The sequence below is a fragment of the Carex rostrata genome, chromosome 35 (assembly GCF_964058835.1).
Source record: "Carex rostrata chromosome 35, lpCarRost1.2, whole genome shotgun sequence".
Classification (NCBI taxonomy): Eukaryota; Viridiplantae; Streptophyta; class Magnoliopsida; order Poales; family Cyperaceae; genus Carex; species Carex rostrata.
In genome coordinates, this window is record NC_135952.1 from 774,606 (window position 1) to 793,309 (window position 18,704).

The window sequence follows — 18,704 nt, forward strand, 5'->3', positions numbered from 1 at the left end:
TATTAATGTACAAACTAAACATATTATTTTGAAAAAAATATTGGCCACAGGGCATAAAGGCATTTCATGCACCAGAGGACAAGGTTGAGTCTTCTGTAACTGCTAGCAGTTGTGTAAATATAATGTTTGTTCCCTTTTACTATTGTTTTATAGAACTTTCTCCATATTTGACAATGTAACTGAAGTCAGGGTTTCTCAATTTACAATAATTAGAACAACGTACAAGGATTGTGATCCCTATGTGATCTTGAAATTGGGAATTTTGACATCTCAAGTTGTGCTACCTGCCAGTGTAACAAGTGACATACATGGTACCATATATATTGATTATGATATTTTTCGTTCATTTTTTTATTTGTGTTATAAAGAAGTCAATATTTACTCCATATCAAGGATTTTCTTATTTTAATGCTGACAGTAAAATTACTGTTGGTGTACTGTAGTAGTAGATATGATGATTTACCAGTACACATTTTTTATAGTGATTAATTTGCATAAAGCTGGCTTCATGTTAGTATGGTCCTCATGTCATGTGCAAAGTAAGCGCACCAAAACAATTGTAAAATCTGAAATTAATGGCTCCAATTTTTTTTAGAACTACCGGTGATTATAAATGTTTTTTGAATTTACACAATCACATAATCGTAGTAACTGTACATGTTGATATGCTTGCCTTGGACATGATTGTGCAATAAAGTGTTGTGTTTTTATTGGCTTCGAGTTTTCAAGAATCTTAAGTTCTGGTAATATTTCAGCAATATTTTGAAAGGATTAAGTTCTGGTAAAATCTTCCTTGTAATGCTACTTGGTATGCTCAAGTCTTACCACTCTTTTTCATGCATTGGTACAACCAAGCAACAACTAATACAAACTAAGCGAGTTCAATATGCACAAAACAAATGGTAGATAAAATTCAAACATGAATTTGATAGCAATTTTAATAACTACACACCTGACAACGAGGAGAGAGAAAAATTCAAATAGAAGACTTTTTGCACACAATACTAGGCTATAAAAGCAGGACCAAAACAGAGCTGTGCAGCCCTGTTCTATTCTCCCTCATTAAACACACAATCAAGGTGTACAGACAGAGAGAGAGAGAGAGAGATGGGTTACACATTTCTCTGGTTTGCCCTGCTCTCATTCTTCCTTTTGAAAGAAAATGCCATAGCTGCTGATAAAGTGGTATAGACTTTAAAGCCTCTCCTTTTTCATTAATCTCAAACTTAACCATTTAATTTGACATCTTAATTTCTGACGTAGCCATATATTGTGTATCTTGGTGAATCGCCGAGTCCCCTCGCTGGTATCAGTCAGGAATTACAACACACATTACTGGCCAAATCTCACTGTGAACTCTTGGGATCGATTTTGGGAACGTAAGCAATACATCCATATACATTAAACTTTAAACAACATATATGCATGATCTTTGTTAATATGAGAAAAATAGGTTGCTTAATTTAGCAGTTGTTGTTGCAATTTTTTGAAATGCAGCTTGAAAGAAGCACGAGATGCGATATTTTACTCGTATACACAGTACATTAATGGCTTTGCTGCAATAATTGACCCGGAAACAGCAGACAAGATATCAAGTATATCTCTCTCCATCCTCATCCCTTGTTACTTTTCTTTTTTTTTTTTGAGAAAAAAACCTGTTAATGCCCATTTCATTAGAAACTAGAAGTTATTCGTTACTTCATTTTAATAACTAAACTGTTTAATTTGTTAGTTTTTTCTTTGACGTGGAGGGTTGCCAAATTACAGTTCCTCTCAGCAATTCATTATTCTTTTTCCTACAGTCTAACATTGAAAATTTCATCATTTTGGAGATAAATGTAAATAGAAAATAAAATCCCTGATTCACCTTACACTGGTAATGCATGACCTGCATGATTTAAGATGCTTAAAGATTTTGAACCCATATGATCATGTACAACACAATAGAAGATGTCAAGTCAACTTGCATATCTCAGTATCCACTTTTTTATTTTATTGCTGATCTTCCCTTCAGAATTAATCAGGAAAGAAACCCTGTATTCTACCAATTCAGAACCATATATATACTACACATGCAAAAACTCATTTCATAACATTAATTTTTGTTAACGTCAAGTGCAACAGTTAAATAGAAAGAAGAAAAAAAAAACGGTTGTAACCGTACCATTATCTTGTATCATTGAATATTAATTTAGTATATAGAAGTGTTCAGTATTGCTGTCATATGCTTAACTATATATAACCAAGCTGATTACTTTATTTCACACGGTGGGCATGCTGGGAAAAGTCAATAGAATAATAGATACAAAGAATCTAAAAATTGTAAAATAGTGGATAACAGGGGATAAGAAGAATATTTTTCAAATTTAATAGGGGGTAATTGAACAAAGGGAATGACCAATTATTCCAAATTTTAAAGAGAAGTCAAAATTCACATCTAGTGATTTTTTTTTTATCTCCTACAAATGGTATTTATTTGTATACAAAATTTTAAAACATAAAATGCCATGTCAGGCACATGCACATCACAGTAAAATCTCCTTTTTTTTTTCTTATTACTATGCCAAGATTTTTGTATAAACTTAACGGTAATTTTAAAATTCTCTGTGACTTCACAAAAAAAAAAAAACTTGGCAAGAAAATTGATACTAAATTCCATTTAAAAATACCTCTTTCGGGATTACAAAATGAAACAACCCCAATAATCAATTAAAGTGTAATTACAGGAATATAAATAAACAAAATATAACAATACAGTTACATAATTTGTTGCAGAGTTACCGGGGGTGGTATCAGTGTTTCCAAGCAAGGGACACCAGCTTCACACTACCAGATCATGGCGATTTCTAGGTTTAGAAAGTGATGGATATGTTGATTCAAATTCCCTCTGGAGCAAAGCAGCGTACGGTAATGACACTATTATTGGAAATCTCGATACAGGTACGTACCAGTTACAATCTTCATTCCTTTATTTTTATTTTTATTATTGTTCTGCCTTATTAAACTGAATAGAAAGATGCTATGCTGGGTAGTAATTACTTAGAAAATGTGAAGGAAAGAACTGGTCATTAGACTTTCAACATCAAATGAAAAAAACACAGTTTATCTTGAAGATAATAAGAACAACTTTTTCTAATTTCCATGAAAATAATTTTGATTGTTGTTTGTGTAAACTATTGCTTTTGGGTGTGTTTGTATCGTCAAATGAACAATGTAAGAATAATGTTATTAATAATAGTACATTTTGTATAATACAAAATAGTACTGATTCTAATAATGTGCGAATAATGTTAATTTTCTGACATTTTATTATAAATATTGTTTACATTCTATAGTTAAAAATAGTACTGAAAAGAATGAATGCAATAATTATAGTTAGAATATATATAGTATTGTCAAACTAATTGGTTGTCATTGGATCCTACGTGCATATAAAAATTATATATTAGACAACACGATAAAAAGAAATAAGATAATAAAACCGACCATATCAATGCACATGCTCATTTAATTCCCAGGATACTAGGAGATAGAATACAATCTATTTTAATATTATCAAGTAGATCACGAATATTAAGAGAGAACAACTACAATATATATACCTTTTAATTAGTCTCTCAAATATTGGCATTGAGTTACATGCATGTCGTATATATATACTCAGTGAAAATAAGGGAAGAAAGAATAAAACAGAAAAATGGTCAAAAGACAAGTATTGCTTCATGTCATACAATCAGGCAAATGCAGCATGTGAATTTTATTCTTAATATTCCTCTTTATTAGACAAGAACGGATCACCTCCGAATTGTTTATTCTTTAGAGAAAGTCAAACCAAGATCCACCTGAAATTTTGCTTGTATTAAAAATGGGTATGGGAAACAAATAGTGAACGATCTAGTAACATGGCAGAATCATGAAGCGTAATAAGTTGAAAATTTTTTTTTTGGGTTAAACAATATTTTACAAATATTTTGATCAACAAGCATATATCGTTTCAATAGATCAGAACCATATTTTTAGGAGTAGGGCACATGTTCAGGCTGTATCTTGTCAAGTAAAATATTCACATCTTATCTTATCTATGTGACTGTGTTATGTGCACAACTGGCAACCTACAACAGCAATCAACTAAAGAGAAAAGGTAAAAGTAAACATGCACACACATAATAGATACCATGTTTTAATGTACATAGTTTGGGTTTCTCCTGCAACCACCATTATATTTCAGATTTTGACAATCCGGAGCGTAACTAGAACATCATCTTAACATCCATAATTGATTCGTCAACCTATATTTCAATTAAAGAAAAACAAAAATGACAAAACAAAATCAGTTCAAAATTTTAGTAACTGATTATATAACGGTTTGCTTTCCTATAACATGTATTATAAATTAATTATTCTAAAATGAATTAATTAAATACCCTCAAACACATGCAATTTACTCTTGAATTTAAGAAAAAAAATTAATCACATGAATCTCACCCTGACTATTTCACACTACCACAAATTATCCATGAAGGATAGTTCATGTATGGACTTTTGTTTATTCTTTATCTTTTCTCCTAACTTCCCAAATCAATGAATTATTTTTATTTATTCTACATGGTTAGGTGTTTGGCCAGAATCAGAAAGCTTTGCTGATGATGGAATGGCTAATGTCCCAATTGGGTGGAAAGGAATTTGCCAGAATCAGTCCGATCCCAGTTTCACTTGTAACAAGTATCTCTCTCCCTCTCTTTTTTTTTTAATTTTGTTTCTCTCTCTCTCTCTTAAAATATTCAAATTTTCCATGAAGTTTCTTGTATTTGGGGATCCCCTTAACTTTCCCCATTTAGTTTCAAGTTGGTCAATTTTTGCGTTGGCATCTTGTTCGTTAAATAAAATTTTTATGCCCTCAAAATATGCAGAAGAAAAAAAGAAATCAACATCAAGAACAAAACATCTTTCATTTGGTTGTAAAAACAATTTGGCTAATTTTGTCATGCGCATTTTGCTACAATGGCATGAATTTTTTAGAGTATAGATCGATCAAGTTTCAATTGGGATCTGAATAGGATGTTCCAGAGGAATCATTTTAATCAGGTGTATGTAAACGCTTGCGAACTGTATATATACATGGTATAACCATGACGAGAGTTATGATACATATTTTTTGCAGGAAGTTGATTGGTGCGAGATACTTTAATAAGGGATATAATGCATTTCTGGTGTCACAAAACAAATCCTTGGAGGCACTAAACATATCCTTGGAGACACCTCGAGACAACAATGGCCATGGAACCCACACTCTTTCGACGGCTGGTGGCGCATTTGTGGCCAATGCAAACCTCTTTGGCCATGGCAACGGCATTGCTAAAGGCGGTTCACCGCATGCCCGTGTTGCAGCTTACAAGGTTTGTTAGTTTTATTTCATTAATTTTTCAAATAATACAAGGAGAAAAATTGAAATACCAAAAGAAAGGAAGAAAAAAACAAGTGTACCAACGTGATGCTCTCCTGTATGCTTATGTTTGCTCTTACCATTATAGATATAAGCTCCTTCTGTATTTAATTTACAACTCAATTCCTTGTTGTACATACAGGTATGCTGGCCTCCTGTGAATGGGGGTGAGTGTTTCGATGCTGACATCCTTGCGGCTTTTGATGCAGCTATTGCCGACAGTGTTCACATCCTGTCCCTCTCCTTGGGCGGGGATCCGGGGGATTATTTCCAAGACGGGATAGCTATTGGATCGTTTCATGCAGTTAATAAAGGCATAAAAGTTGTCTGCTCGGCCGGTAATTCAGGCCCTACAGCTGGAACAGTTTCGAATATAGAACCATGGATATTCACAGTGGCAGCTAGCACAATGGATCGGGAGTTTTTTGCCTACGTGTCTTTTGGCAACAATAGTATCAAGGTAATTCAACATACATTCATTCAGATTATAATTCATTATATGCATGATAGTTAATTAAGATAATCGTAATTAGGAGTGATGATAATGACATAATTTATAAATAAAATTAAAATTACCATTCCTTGTGCATTTAATACTTGGAATCAATTAATTCAGGGAGATTATAAATTAATTGAATTCATGAGGTTTCAGTTAAACAATTTATTTAAAATTGATTTGTATACTCTTAATCTTGGTGCCTCTTTTCAAATTTAGGGTCAGAGTTTGTCATCAACAAGTCTAACAGTAGGAGAATACCCAATTATCAACTCAACAGATGCTCAAGCAGCCAATTCAACAGCAAATGATGCGTAAGCCAGTTCATTATTGGAATGATAAATTTATTGATATTGTGGATTTTGGTAACTCAGATTTTAGCTTTGAGAACATTAATTCAATAGAAAAGTGGAAAAAGGATGTTCAATTTCTTTCAGCAGTTTGATGGCCCAATATTCTTACAAACTTACAAAAAGGTTCTTAAAAGATAAAATGAATTCATGTTTGTATAATATATATACCCATATAAATATTGCTCACAGAAGATACAATAAAGAACATATAACCAACAAATACAAAATACAAAAAATTTCCAAGAATAGTGTAAAATATACAATTAACATTATGATATGTATGAATATTATGTGGCAGTCTGTTATGCTTAGCCGGTTCGTTAGATCCTACAAAGGTTAAGGGTTCGATAGTGATTTGCACAAGAGGAACAAATGCTCGGGTAGAAAAAGGACAAGTTGTTTTGGAAGCTGGTGGAGTAGGTATGGTCCGATTTTCTCTGAATCAGCACAGAGGTTGATTCAAATGGCAATTTTACTGGTGGAGTAGGTTGATTCAAATCGGCACAGAGGTCCGATTTTATATGAACAAATGCTCGGGTTTTTTTGGCAGAAGCCTTGTTTTGTAGCCAAAAAGTAGGAAAAAATTGATAAAAATAATTTAATCACTTGTTTTATAAAATTTTTATTTATTTAGGAATTATAAAACAAATTAAGTGAGTTCATATAAATTCTGAATTGTTTGAACCATTGGATCACAGATAGCACGAATCTTGAAATCATTTAATCACTTGATTTGGATTGAATGACAAAAGGGATTTAACTCAAATGAATAGAAATTTCGGATCCATTTCAAATTTCCTCCATTCCTCTCTTTTATCCCCCTCACTGACAGTGGACCCCGCCCCCCAGATTCTATCTTTCTCTCTTCCCTTCTCTCCCGTCCGCACAAACACGGGGGCGAAAAATCAGCGTCTTCGGTGCCTTCTCCCCCTTTCGGGCTACCTTCTCCTCCTGCGTGCCTTCTCCCCCTTTCGGGCTGCCTTCTTCTTCTCTGAATCGGCACAGAGGTTGATTCAAATGGCCCGATTTTCTCTGAATCGGCACAGAGGTTAGTCAAATTGAAAATATTTTTGCTTTAAATCGTTTGAATCGGTGTAAATCGGTGTAAATCGGACGGAAAATCGGAAAATCGGCCGATTGTTTCACTGATCATCCGCTTTTTTTGAACAACATCGCACCAACTTGAGAATCGGGCAAAAATCGGATCGGTCCAGTCCGATTCCGAGTTGAATTGGCCAATTTTTCGAACTATGATCTTCATGGCCCGGAATTCCATGAAACTTCCTTTCCCAGCAAATGAAACATTCCAAGCAATGTGGGTATCTTTCATTTTTAAGATAGGTCTAAAATAAAATTCTTTAGAAATAATTTCAATCTGAACTTCAGATCTGACCTCAAAGGAGCAAACAATTATCCTTGTCAGAAATAGTACATGGTTTTATTATCTTCATTTCAATGGCTTATTTAAAAAAAAAAAAATCAGTGGTTCAAGTTTATTTTATTAATTTTATTGTAACTTGGTGCAAAAAACTCTACTTGCCCTGTTCTGTTTTTCCTCATTGTTGAAATTCTTATGCTAAGTGAACATATTATATTGATTATTTTTTCTATTGCGGAGCTTCAATATATATTACTTAACAAGATTTTTTTTTTTCTTTTTAAATTGCAGCATCAACCACAGATAATCAGGGACAGGGAATCTTAGACTCATCCTTTGAAACTGCCACGCCATTCAGCTATGGGTCGGGTCATGTGAACCCAAATGCAGCAGCAGATCCGGGTTTGATTTACGACCTCAACACGATCGACTATCTGAACTTCCTTTACTATCATGCGTACAGCACAACCAAACTAGCATTAGTCAAGTCGGGCTGTCTAGGCCTTTTGAAGTCTCAAGATATTAAGGACTTCAACTACCCATCATTTACAATTTATAACCTCACTGGCTCGGTTACAGTAACCCGCACAGTTAAAAATGTCGGTCCTTCTGGCACATACACTGCAACAGTTGAGAAACCAAGTGGGATTCAAGTCACGGTGGAGCCTGATAGTTTAATGTTCTATGCCGATGAAGAAAAGAAATTTAAGGTAACTTTGGAAGTGGTGGTACCTGGCTCTGACTATGTATTTGGAAGCATTACTTGGTCGGATGGAACCCGGTATGTGAGGAGTCCTGTGGCTGTGCTGACAAGTTCTTAGAGAAACTAAATCCAATTGATTGAAGCCTTCAGATGGATTTATTTTATTTTTTCTGACAATTCGAAAAGCTTTTTTTAGGAGCTTGGCAGTGGCTGCCAAGGTATTCGAAAAGTTTCTTGATCATTGAAGGCACAATTATATCATTTGTTTCTGTTTGTAAATTTGATTGGCACCGTGCATAATTGAAATAACAAAAGGAACACTGTTTCAATTTAAGAAATTTGTAATTTCTATTTCTTAAATAAAATTTTCAATTAAATTTGTAATTTCTATTTCCTTTTATTTATTTATCTCTTAAGAGCTTTCCCTTACATTCATATTTCTATTTCCACACCACATGGCAGCAGCATTTTCTAGAATTGAAAATCGTTTTTGGCGATGTATTTTTCACACAGCATGCTAACATTACTGCATTACAAATAGAATCAATAGGAAACCCATTCATTTTTTAACTGCGCAGCCGCTCTCATGCATGGTAGCCCCTCAAAAGGATCTCTCTAATTGGCATTAACTAAAAGGGGACAAGGATATATCAAATAGATTTTTTTTTTCATTCACGTATATAGCCAACTCTCTCTTTTTCTTTTCTGGATTTCTAGACAAAAGATTCGGCATGAGCAGAACTAGAAAAATGAGAGGGGAACAAAAATTTAGTATAATGTAATATTCTTTTATGAGAGAGACTAAAAAGTATTGATGCATACAAAAATTACTGAATTTAATGGACAAAATTATATTTTTTCAATTTATAGAGGGCTTAGCACCATTTTTTCTCCATTAATATTGTGGTCCGCCCCTGGGTTTCAGCTCCTTTTGTCACCTTTAATTCTTGCATCCTTGCATCTGTACTTCCAAGTTGCAACTCAATCAGTTCTACTTCCCGAAACCGCAAGGACAAAAAAGAAGACAACACGCAAGACATGAACAAGGATGAAAGGAGATCCGCTAATATTGATTTATTTATGCATGTTTGCATGAATTTGTTTGTAGGTCTATTAAATTCATTAAGAGATCCGTTAATATTAGATTGAGACCGAAAGGATTGAAATATTTTATGATATTTTGTATGTCTATGAATGACCTCAGTTAATTGGGTGATGGACCGATATGTAGATTCTCTAGCCGAATTTTTTATTAATATCCAAATTTAATATTAAATTTCAGAAACTAACCGCATCAGCAGTTTAATTCGATATATACCCTTTCCGGAAATTTTTTTTCCGGAAACAGGCCCCATTTCCGAAATTTTTTTTTACGAAAACAGGCGAAATCTGGAGAAATTTTTTTCGGAAAGGGTGTCTGTTTCCGGAAAAAAAAATTCCGGAAATGCATCAAATTTAGTTTATAAATTCGCAGAGTGTCGTCGCTTTCATATCATCCGCTCTCTCACAGTAAGTTTTAATTTAATTAATTTATTATTTATAATTTAAATTTAATTAATTTATTTATATTTTAAATTTAAGTTATTTATAATTTTAATTTCATTTATTTATATTTTAAATTTAAGTAATTTATAATTTTAATTGCATTAATTTATAATTTTAATTTCATTTATTTATATTTTAAATTTAAGTAATTTATAATTTTAATTGCATTAATTTATAATTTTAATTGAATTAATTTATAATTTTAATTTCATTTATTTATATTTTAAATTTAAGTAATTTATAATTTTAATTGCATTAATTTATAATTTTAATTTCATTTATTTATATTTTAAATTTAAGTAATTTATAATTTTAATTTCATTAATTTATAATTTTAATTTCATTTATTTATATTTTAAATTTAAGTAATTTATAATTTTAATTTAGAAGTATTTAATTTGTAATTATTTAAATATGTAACTATTTAATTTGAAATTATTTAAATTCTAAATATTGTCATATTAATTGAAAAAAATAAAAAATGGTGCAGAATAAATTTAAAAGTTTTTTTAATACTAAAATAATTTTATTAATTCTGAAATAATTTTGATTAATTCTGAAATGATTTAGAATTGTTTTAGGAACTTTTTGCTTTTCGGATTCCTTACGGAGCTCTGACAGTCAGATCGACCGGTTTTCGATTGAGGTAATTTTATTTTCTTTATGTTATTTTTAATTTAATTTATAATTAATTACTTCATTCCAAATTTGTTTTTTATTTTTCATAATATTGTCCAGAAAATTTAGAATTGTTTACAACCTTCGAAAATGGTTTATAATAATTTAAAAAATTCCAATATAGTTTAGAATGTTGCCCTATTAATTTATGAAATTCCAAAATAGTGTAGAATAATTATTGAAAATTGTCTAGAATATTTTTACCAATGGCAACACAATTTTTAATTAATTATATGTTGTTATTTTTGAAATTGCCAGACTAATCGAAATTAAAAATGACAACTATTTGTGCGAAAATTTATACTGGAGGGGAAATCCAATATAATGATGACGGGGTCTATTACAGTACCCGAGCTAAATACTCATTACCGCTAACCGTGAACCACAATTTTGATTATCTTCAGAATGAGATTTATAAATTTGTTGGGTACAATGCTAGTCAAGCAAATCTGGAAATTCAAGCCAGGTTTAATATGTCCACCGATGGACAACGTGACTATCAATTAGTACCGGTAATGGACCAACAATCATTCGAAATGATTTTAGGAATTGTGTCGTCTTTTTCACAAAGGTTCAAGATTATGGAGTTATATGTAGAATTGGAACCGAACTGTACTAGTCAGATTCCTGAACCTCGATCCCGACCCAGTACCAGTCAGAATCCTGTGGAACCCGACCCAATACCAGTTAGATCCCGACCTAGCACCGGTCGGTACTCTGTGGATCTAAGAATGAGACCCAGACCCAGTACCGGTAGCAACTCTGTGGATCAACCAGTTATATCCCGACCCAGTAGCAGTCAGAATCATGTGGATCAAGACCCAATACCAGTTAGATCCCGACCTAGTACCGGTCGGCACTCTGTGGATATACCAATGAGATCCCGACCCAGTTCCAGTGCGGTCCGCAGACATGTACGCGATTATTCGCACGTACCTGTGGATGCAATTGATTCTGATAGTTTGGCGAGTGGAGATCAGATGCTCTCCGGTGAGTCGTCGAGTTCCGATGATGATATCGGACAGCCCAATCAGTACCCGATTACTGTCAGCAAACTTTCTCGGCTCGTCCAACTTTTCAATCATGCCGAGATACCACAGCGGTATTCCGTCCCCGCTACTGTCAGCAAACATGGTATTCCCTAGCATGTCGAGGAGAAATCCACGGGCATACCTAACCGTCAATTTTAAAATGTGAGTACATTATTAAAAATATCATGTGACGAATAAGGTTGTAAATAAAAAAATACTAACCATTTCAATTGTTTGTCGTTCGCATCTGTTGGTAATGTTTTGAAGCGCTCACGGACAGCTTTTTTGGCGATAAGCATGTCGTACGTATCAGTTCCCCTCTTCTTCATGAACCCCTTCACTTCATCATCTTTCACCCCCAGCAACTCATACAGTCGGCCTTGAAAACTCGCCGAGTTTGTAAATCCCGTTATCGGCTCCCCCGTAATAGGCAAACCCCAGAGACAACTCACATCCTCTAGAGAAACTGTAATATATTTGACTTGTCAGTAACGAATAAAAAAAAAATTATTTAAATTAGTTAATACCTGTCATCTCTCCGAATGGAAGATGAAAAGTGTGCGTCTCCGGACGCCACCGCTCGACAAGTCCATGAATGAGGGCCGCATCGAGGGCGATATCGGGCAATGTCGCGAGCTGATATAAGCTCATTCGAATTAAAAATGGTGCGTACCTCTCATTATACTCGCATTTGTGCCGATAATGTCTCACGGATAAAATCTCTTTACTCTAAAATAAGAAAAAAATTCATTACAATATTTATTTGATTACTTACAGAGTTATGAAAAAAGAAATAAGTAAATGTTTACCTCCTTAGACGCCTCAGATATCCTGTGATTACCGTGAACTATCCACAACAGGGGGCTAAATCTATGCTTAAGTACTGGGTCTGCCATACTACAAAATTCGAACAATATTGTAAATCACCTTAAATTTTTTCAAATTATTCTACATCATTTTGTTATTTTTCTAAATTATTGTACATCATTTTGGCATTTTCTAAATTATTCAGACAATATTCTTAACCATTAAAATGAACTAATTAATTATATTTTAAATTAAAATTACAAAAAATACAAATATAAAAACCTGAATCGCAGATCCGATCGATCAGACAATCAGAGCTCCGAAAGGGACCCGAAAGGAAAAAAGATTCCTAAAAAAAATTTAAATTAATCGAACAATTTTCTACATTTCTAAGATAATTTTCTACACCATTTGGTATTTTTTAAATTATTGTAAACTATTTTGATATTTTTTAAATTATTCTACACCATTTCGGTAATTTCTAAACAATTCTAGACTATTTCGGTATTTGCTAAATTATTCTACACCATTTGGTATTTTCTAAATTATTCTACACCATTTAGAAATTTTCTAAATTATTCTATACTATTTTGGTATTTTTCTAAATTATTGTACATCATTTTGGTATTTTCTAAATTAATCAGACAATATTCTAAACCATTAAAATGAACTCATTAATTACATTTTAAATTAAAATAAAAAAAATTCAAATGTAAAAACCTGAATCGCAGATCCGATCGATCAGACAATCAGAGCTCCGAAAGGGACCCGAAAGGAAAAGAGATTCCTATAAAAATTTAAATTAATCGAACAATTTTCTATATTACTAAGGTAATTTTATACACCATTTGGTATTTTCTAAATTATTCTAGACTATGTTGGTATTTTTTAAATTATTCTACACCATTTCGGTAATTTCTAAACAATTCTAGACTATTTCGGTATTTTCTAAATTATTCTACACTATTTTGGTATTTTCTAAATTATTCTACACTATTTGGGTATTTTTCTAAGTTATTCTACACTTTTTCGGTATTTTCTAAATTATTCTAAACCATTTTGGTATTTTCTAAATTATTCTATACCATTCGGTATTTCCTAAATTATTTGGACATTATTTTAAACCATTCAAAATTAAATAAATTAAATAAATTAAATAAATTAAATAAATTAAATAAATTAAATAAATTAAATAAATTAAATAAATTAAATAAATTAAATAAATTAAATAAATTAAATAAATTAAATAAATTAAATAAATTAAATAAATTAAATAAATTAAATAAATTAAATAAATTAAATAAATTAAATAAATTAAATAAATTAAATAAATTAAATAAATTAAATAAATTAAATAAATTAAATAAATTAAATAAATTAAATAAATTAAATAAATTAAATAAATTAAATAAATTAAATAAATTAAATAAATTAAATAAATTAAATAAATTAAATAAATTAAATAAATTAAATAAATTAAATAAATTAAATAAATTAAATAAATTAAATAAATTAAATAAATTAAATAAATTAAATTAATTAAATAAATTAAATTAATTAAATAAATTAAATTAATTAAATTAATTAAATAAATTAAATTAATTAAATTAATTAAATAAATTAAATAAAAAAAAATACCTTAAAAAACGGAGAAAACGCTGAAATTGGATGGGTTGTGATGGGGACGGGGAGGACCAGCGCATTTGTAGTGAGGTTCTGTTTCCGTAAATTTTTTTTCCGGAAACAGGGGCTGTTACCGTAAAAAATTTTCCCGGAAATAGCCTATTTCCGGAAAAAAAATTTCCGGAAGTAACCTCTGTTTCCGGAAAAAAAATTTCCGGAAAGGATATATTTCGAATTACACTGCTGATGCGGTTAGTTTTTGAAATTTAATATTAAATTTGAATATTAATAAAAAATTCGGGTTCTCTAGTGTCCGAAACGCATACAAATTCAGGTAATGGAGATATAATGGAGATATGAAAGTAGTTGAAAAGGTATTTTGAAAAAACACGGGTTTTAAAAAAAAAGTCTTTGCATATGCACCAAATACTAATTGATTGACATTTTCAAAGTTTGAAAACATTAAATTTCCAAGAGACTGTATTAAGTTGGCCACTCATCTAATTAAATTCTTGCAAGAATTCGTCAAATTCTAATTGAAGAGAGGTAGTTGATCACGTAAGTGTACTTTTTAATTCGTTGATCTCAAAGACTTGACCAAATAAAATAATTGATATAGTCATATCTGCTAGTGTATACACCAATACACATTAGAGAGAAGATAATTTTAACATACATCCACTTGATCTTTCAAAAAAAAAAAACATACATACACTTGATATTATAAAAAAATAAAAATGTTTGAGTTACAAAAATTGAATTTTTAATTTTGTTATCAATTATTTAGGTGGAATGTGAGCCAATTTCATTGGTAAAATTCATCATAGAGTCAAAACTCTATCGTTAATTTTTTTAAGGAAGCAACTAATAGTCCCCGGACATCAGTCCCCCAAAAATCCCCGGACCTTTAACACTAATCCTGTAAACAAGTATATTAGCTTCGGTAATATGATGCAAATAATTCTGTAAACAACTTCAAATGATGTTAGACATATGAAACCGCGTGCGTCCAAAGCAAAACGCGTGAAATCAGTCCAAACCGCGTGGTCAACTAAGAAAGTACAATCAAAGTACAGCTAGCAGTTATAATGGGGACCACCTTCTAGAAGTTGTAACCGGTACCAGATTTTATAATTTTTTAACGGGGACCAGATTTTATAATTAGTGAACAATTTATGTGAATTAAAAATTTAAGAAAAAAATTATTAAAAAAAATTATAAAAAAATTTCATTTTTCAAAATAATTTTTTTTTTAAAATAAAATAAATTAAATTAAATTTACGTTTCTACAAAAAATTTGATAACTTAAACAATATAAAGTAAAATAGTAAAAATTCTATAAACATTATCAGTAAAGTCTGTAAACATATATGAATTATTCTATTAGCAATTTAAATTGATTCAACAGTACTAAATCATATAAACATATATACTAAATCCTATAAACATATATAATAAAGTCTATAAACATATATACTAAATCCTATAAACATATATGAATTATTCTATTAGCAATTTAAATTTCTTCATCATTTTTCGAAACATATACAACATAACACTGAAAGAAAAAAAAAAATTACAACAATTTTACATCATACAAATCACTATTTGCATACTCTTTAAAAATTATTCTGCAAGTGTCCAAACTGTAATCACAATAGTAACCAAATACTGTAACTATATGAAAGTAATCCTGTAAACAAAACGATATAATCCTATAACTATGTAATCCTATAAACAACTAGAATCTGTCTATGAATTTTGTGAAAACACCAAAATTTGGTGAAAGACATCTCCCTTTTTCTATTTACGTATTCGCTGAAATATATTCTGTGAATGAGACAGAAGTCTCATCGCAAGAACAACCCTCTCTCCAGTTATGTCCACCTGCAAAAACATATAGGTTTTGAGAAATTGAAATTACAATAAGAAAACAAATACAAATAGAAAATAAAATTTACCTGAGTAAAATTCATTGGAGTATCTGTTATAAGGCAGTATATGTAACGCAACATGAATATTGCACAGTCATGAGAACGGTTTTGTTTCGGACATGCCTGACAGTCATAAAGACGTGTCTTCCATGAAGGGTCACCTGGAAAAGATCAAAAACCCTAATAAGTCTATAAACATTAATAACAACAGTCCATTAATCCAATAATTTTTGATCCATAGAAATATTAAATAATAAGCACTCACGGAGACGCCATGCAACAAAAGAATCAATCCACATGGTTGTATGCCATGCACAATTGATGTATGCTCCATTAGTTTCCCCGGCAGAAGTGAAGTAAAGAACTTGCTTCCGTTTCAATTCATAAGCAAAAAGTACCCAGTGGTTCTTTGCACACACTGGGACAAAAAGCCACCTCACCTTCTCAAATTGGTCGGAGAAAAGTTGGGGAATATTTTTCAGAGCAGTCTCGTGATCATACGTATGCATGATATTCTGCATTATAACATACAAAAAAAAACAATAGTAATTATAACAGGGCTATAAAAACTTATCTGACAATTTCAATAAAGATATGTAAACCTATAATAACATAAATATAATTCTATAAACATAAGCTATAAATTCTGCAAACTAACACTGAAAGATATGCAAACCTGTAACAATATAAAGATAATTCTATAAACACAATATATAAATTATGCAAATAGTCCCTGAGTTTTGAAACATAAACGTTGAAACTGACATAATATAAATCTGCAAACCTATGCAATTAAGTTCTGTATCTGGAAAAAAAAAAACATACAGCAATATATGGTGATATGAAGAACCATGGTTCTCTGACCGGAGTATCCATTTGCATGACGCTTAACACAACGTCAACAACCTTCATATAATATAAAAGAATATTTGAACTTTTAAGGTGAAGCTGTTTCTTCTAATGGTTGCCCTTTCAACTTTCCAGAAATCTTGGCGACCCTCAGTAGTTGCAAATACACACCTTTTAAGCGAAACATATTTCAACTTGTTCATAATGACAGGAGAAAACGTACCATGACAATTTTCAAACGAGACATCTTCTAGGAGGGGAGAACCTTTTAAAATTTTCTGGATGCTAGAATCATCAACAAAACAATAACGTAAACTGAACTTTCGAATAAAAGGGAGGCTTACAACATCTGGTATAACATCTATCAAACTCAGTGTACATTCAAATAGACATAAAGAAATGACTCTCTGTTTGAAAACTGATGAAAAATCTCCACAGCAATTAACAAGAGTAAGATCTTCAAGGAAATGACACTTGTTGAAAATATCACTAATAGTTTTCTTATCAAAATGAGCATAACTCAGATACAACTTCCTTAATTGAGGGAGGTTTATCTTAACATAATCAAAATCAAAATACTGACCAGGGCTATCATGAATACAAACAGATAACTCATGTACTGACGGACAATCAAACAACATCCCAATGTAAAAAGAAAAGGCCATTGTTGTTTCAAAGGATAAAACTGTAGGTTTAAGATTCCTAATATGAGGAATCCATCTTTCAACAAGATGGTATGAATTAAAACTGCCAAGTTCAATATGAAATAAATCAATTGAAGACAGCAAAAACTTCTCAAACACATGGTCACCAAAATTCTGGAAATCTTGATCATCTTCATTATCATTCCCATAATAAAACTCACTCTGGTCAAAGATCAGACGAGGCACCCTCTTCCATACTGATAGCCAACGCTTTGATATCAGACATTTCTGAACAGCTTCTTTGGTTGTTAAAAAAGATGAAATTTTTTCAAGAATTTCAAGAGGCAACCGTTGGGTCGGGTCAGTTCCAAAATCCATCGGAATTGCAAATTTGTTGATTCTGTAATAAATAAATGGAAAATAACATGATTATATAAATTAAAAAAAAAATGGAAATAATATAGTAGATTTCTGATAAATTAAACAAATTTAATTTTTACTGTTTCAATAAATCATTAATTCTATAGAAAAGTAAGATAAATTCTATAAACAACTACTAAACTAATAAATTACATTGAACAAAATGTAGATGAAGCAGATTAGAACCTTCTGATCAATAACAATGGATTAAACAGCGTAAAATCTATTTGAGAAAGCCGAAAATTATTAGAGAATAGTAATACTATGACACAAACAGCAAATTTATGATATCAGTAAAAAAGATCAAAAGATTCTAGAAAGTAATGATGGATATTCTATAAACAAAAAAAAAATTATTTCAAAACTTACTGAAAGAGTTGTCTGTGCGGAGAAGAAGGATATCGCGGAAAAAAACCTAGGTGAGAGAAAGGGGACGACGTCTCGATAAATATATTCAATTTTATAAAGAGAAAAGACAGGAGAGTACAAATTTAATTTTTGAAAAATTAAATATATTCAATTTTAATCCTTTCGAACGAAGTCGAAACGACGCTTAGTCTGTTTTTCAATTTTCCGAATTTCGTAATTTGTAATTTAATAATTAATATGTTAAAAACTGTAAGTTAATGCGATAAATCATGTTAACATATAAAAATTATCCGTTGAACTTATTAAAAAAAAAATTAAAATCTCTTCACGTAAAATTTCACATATAAAATTTCAAAATTATTTTACGTAATCCAGATATAAAAAAACTATAATAACATGTGTTAAATTCTATAAACAAATTGTCTTAATCC

At 31.0% G+C, this 18,704-nt stretch overlaps 1 protein-coding gene across 1 annotated transcript; it reads left to right on the forward strand.

The window, feature by feature from the left end:
- The first annotated feature begins 1,092 nt into the window (after window positions 1-1,092).
- On the forward strand, window positions 1,093-8,757 carry LOC144549302 (subtilisin-like protease SBT5.4). The gene is made up of 11 exons (XM_078298019.1): window positions 1,093-1,185; window positions 1,264-1,379; window positions 1,498-1,595; window positions 2,776-2,940; window positions 4,614-4,722; window positions 5,162-5,396; window positions 5,586-5,903; window positions 6,159-6,253; window positions 6,591-6,745; window positions 7,125-7,340; window positions 7,962-8,757. The coding sequence occupies exons 1-11, from the start codon at window positions 1,108-1,110 to the stop codon at window positions 8,489-8,491; spliced, it is 2,115 nt and encodes a 704-aa protein (XP_078154145.1). The 5' UTR covers window positions 1,093-1,107; the 3' UTR covers window positions 8,492-8,757.
- The last annotated feature ends 9,947 nt before the right edge of the window (window positions 8,758-18,704 follow it).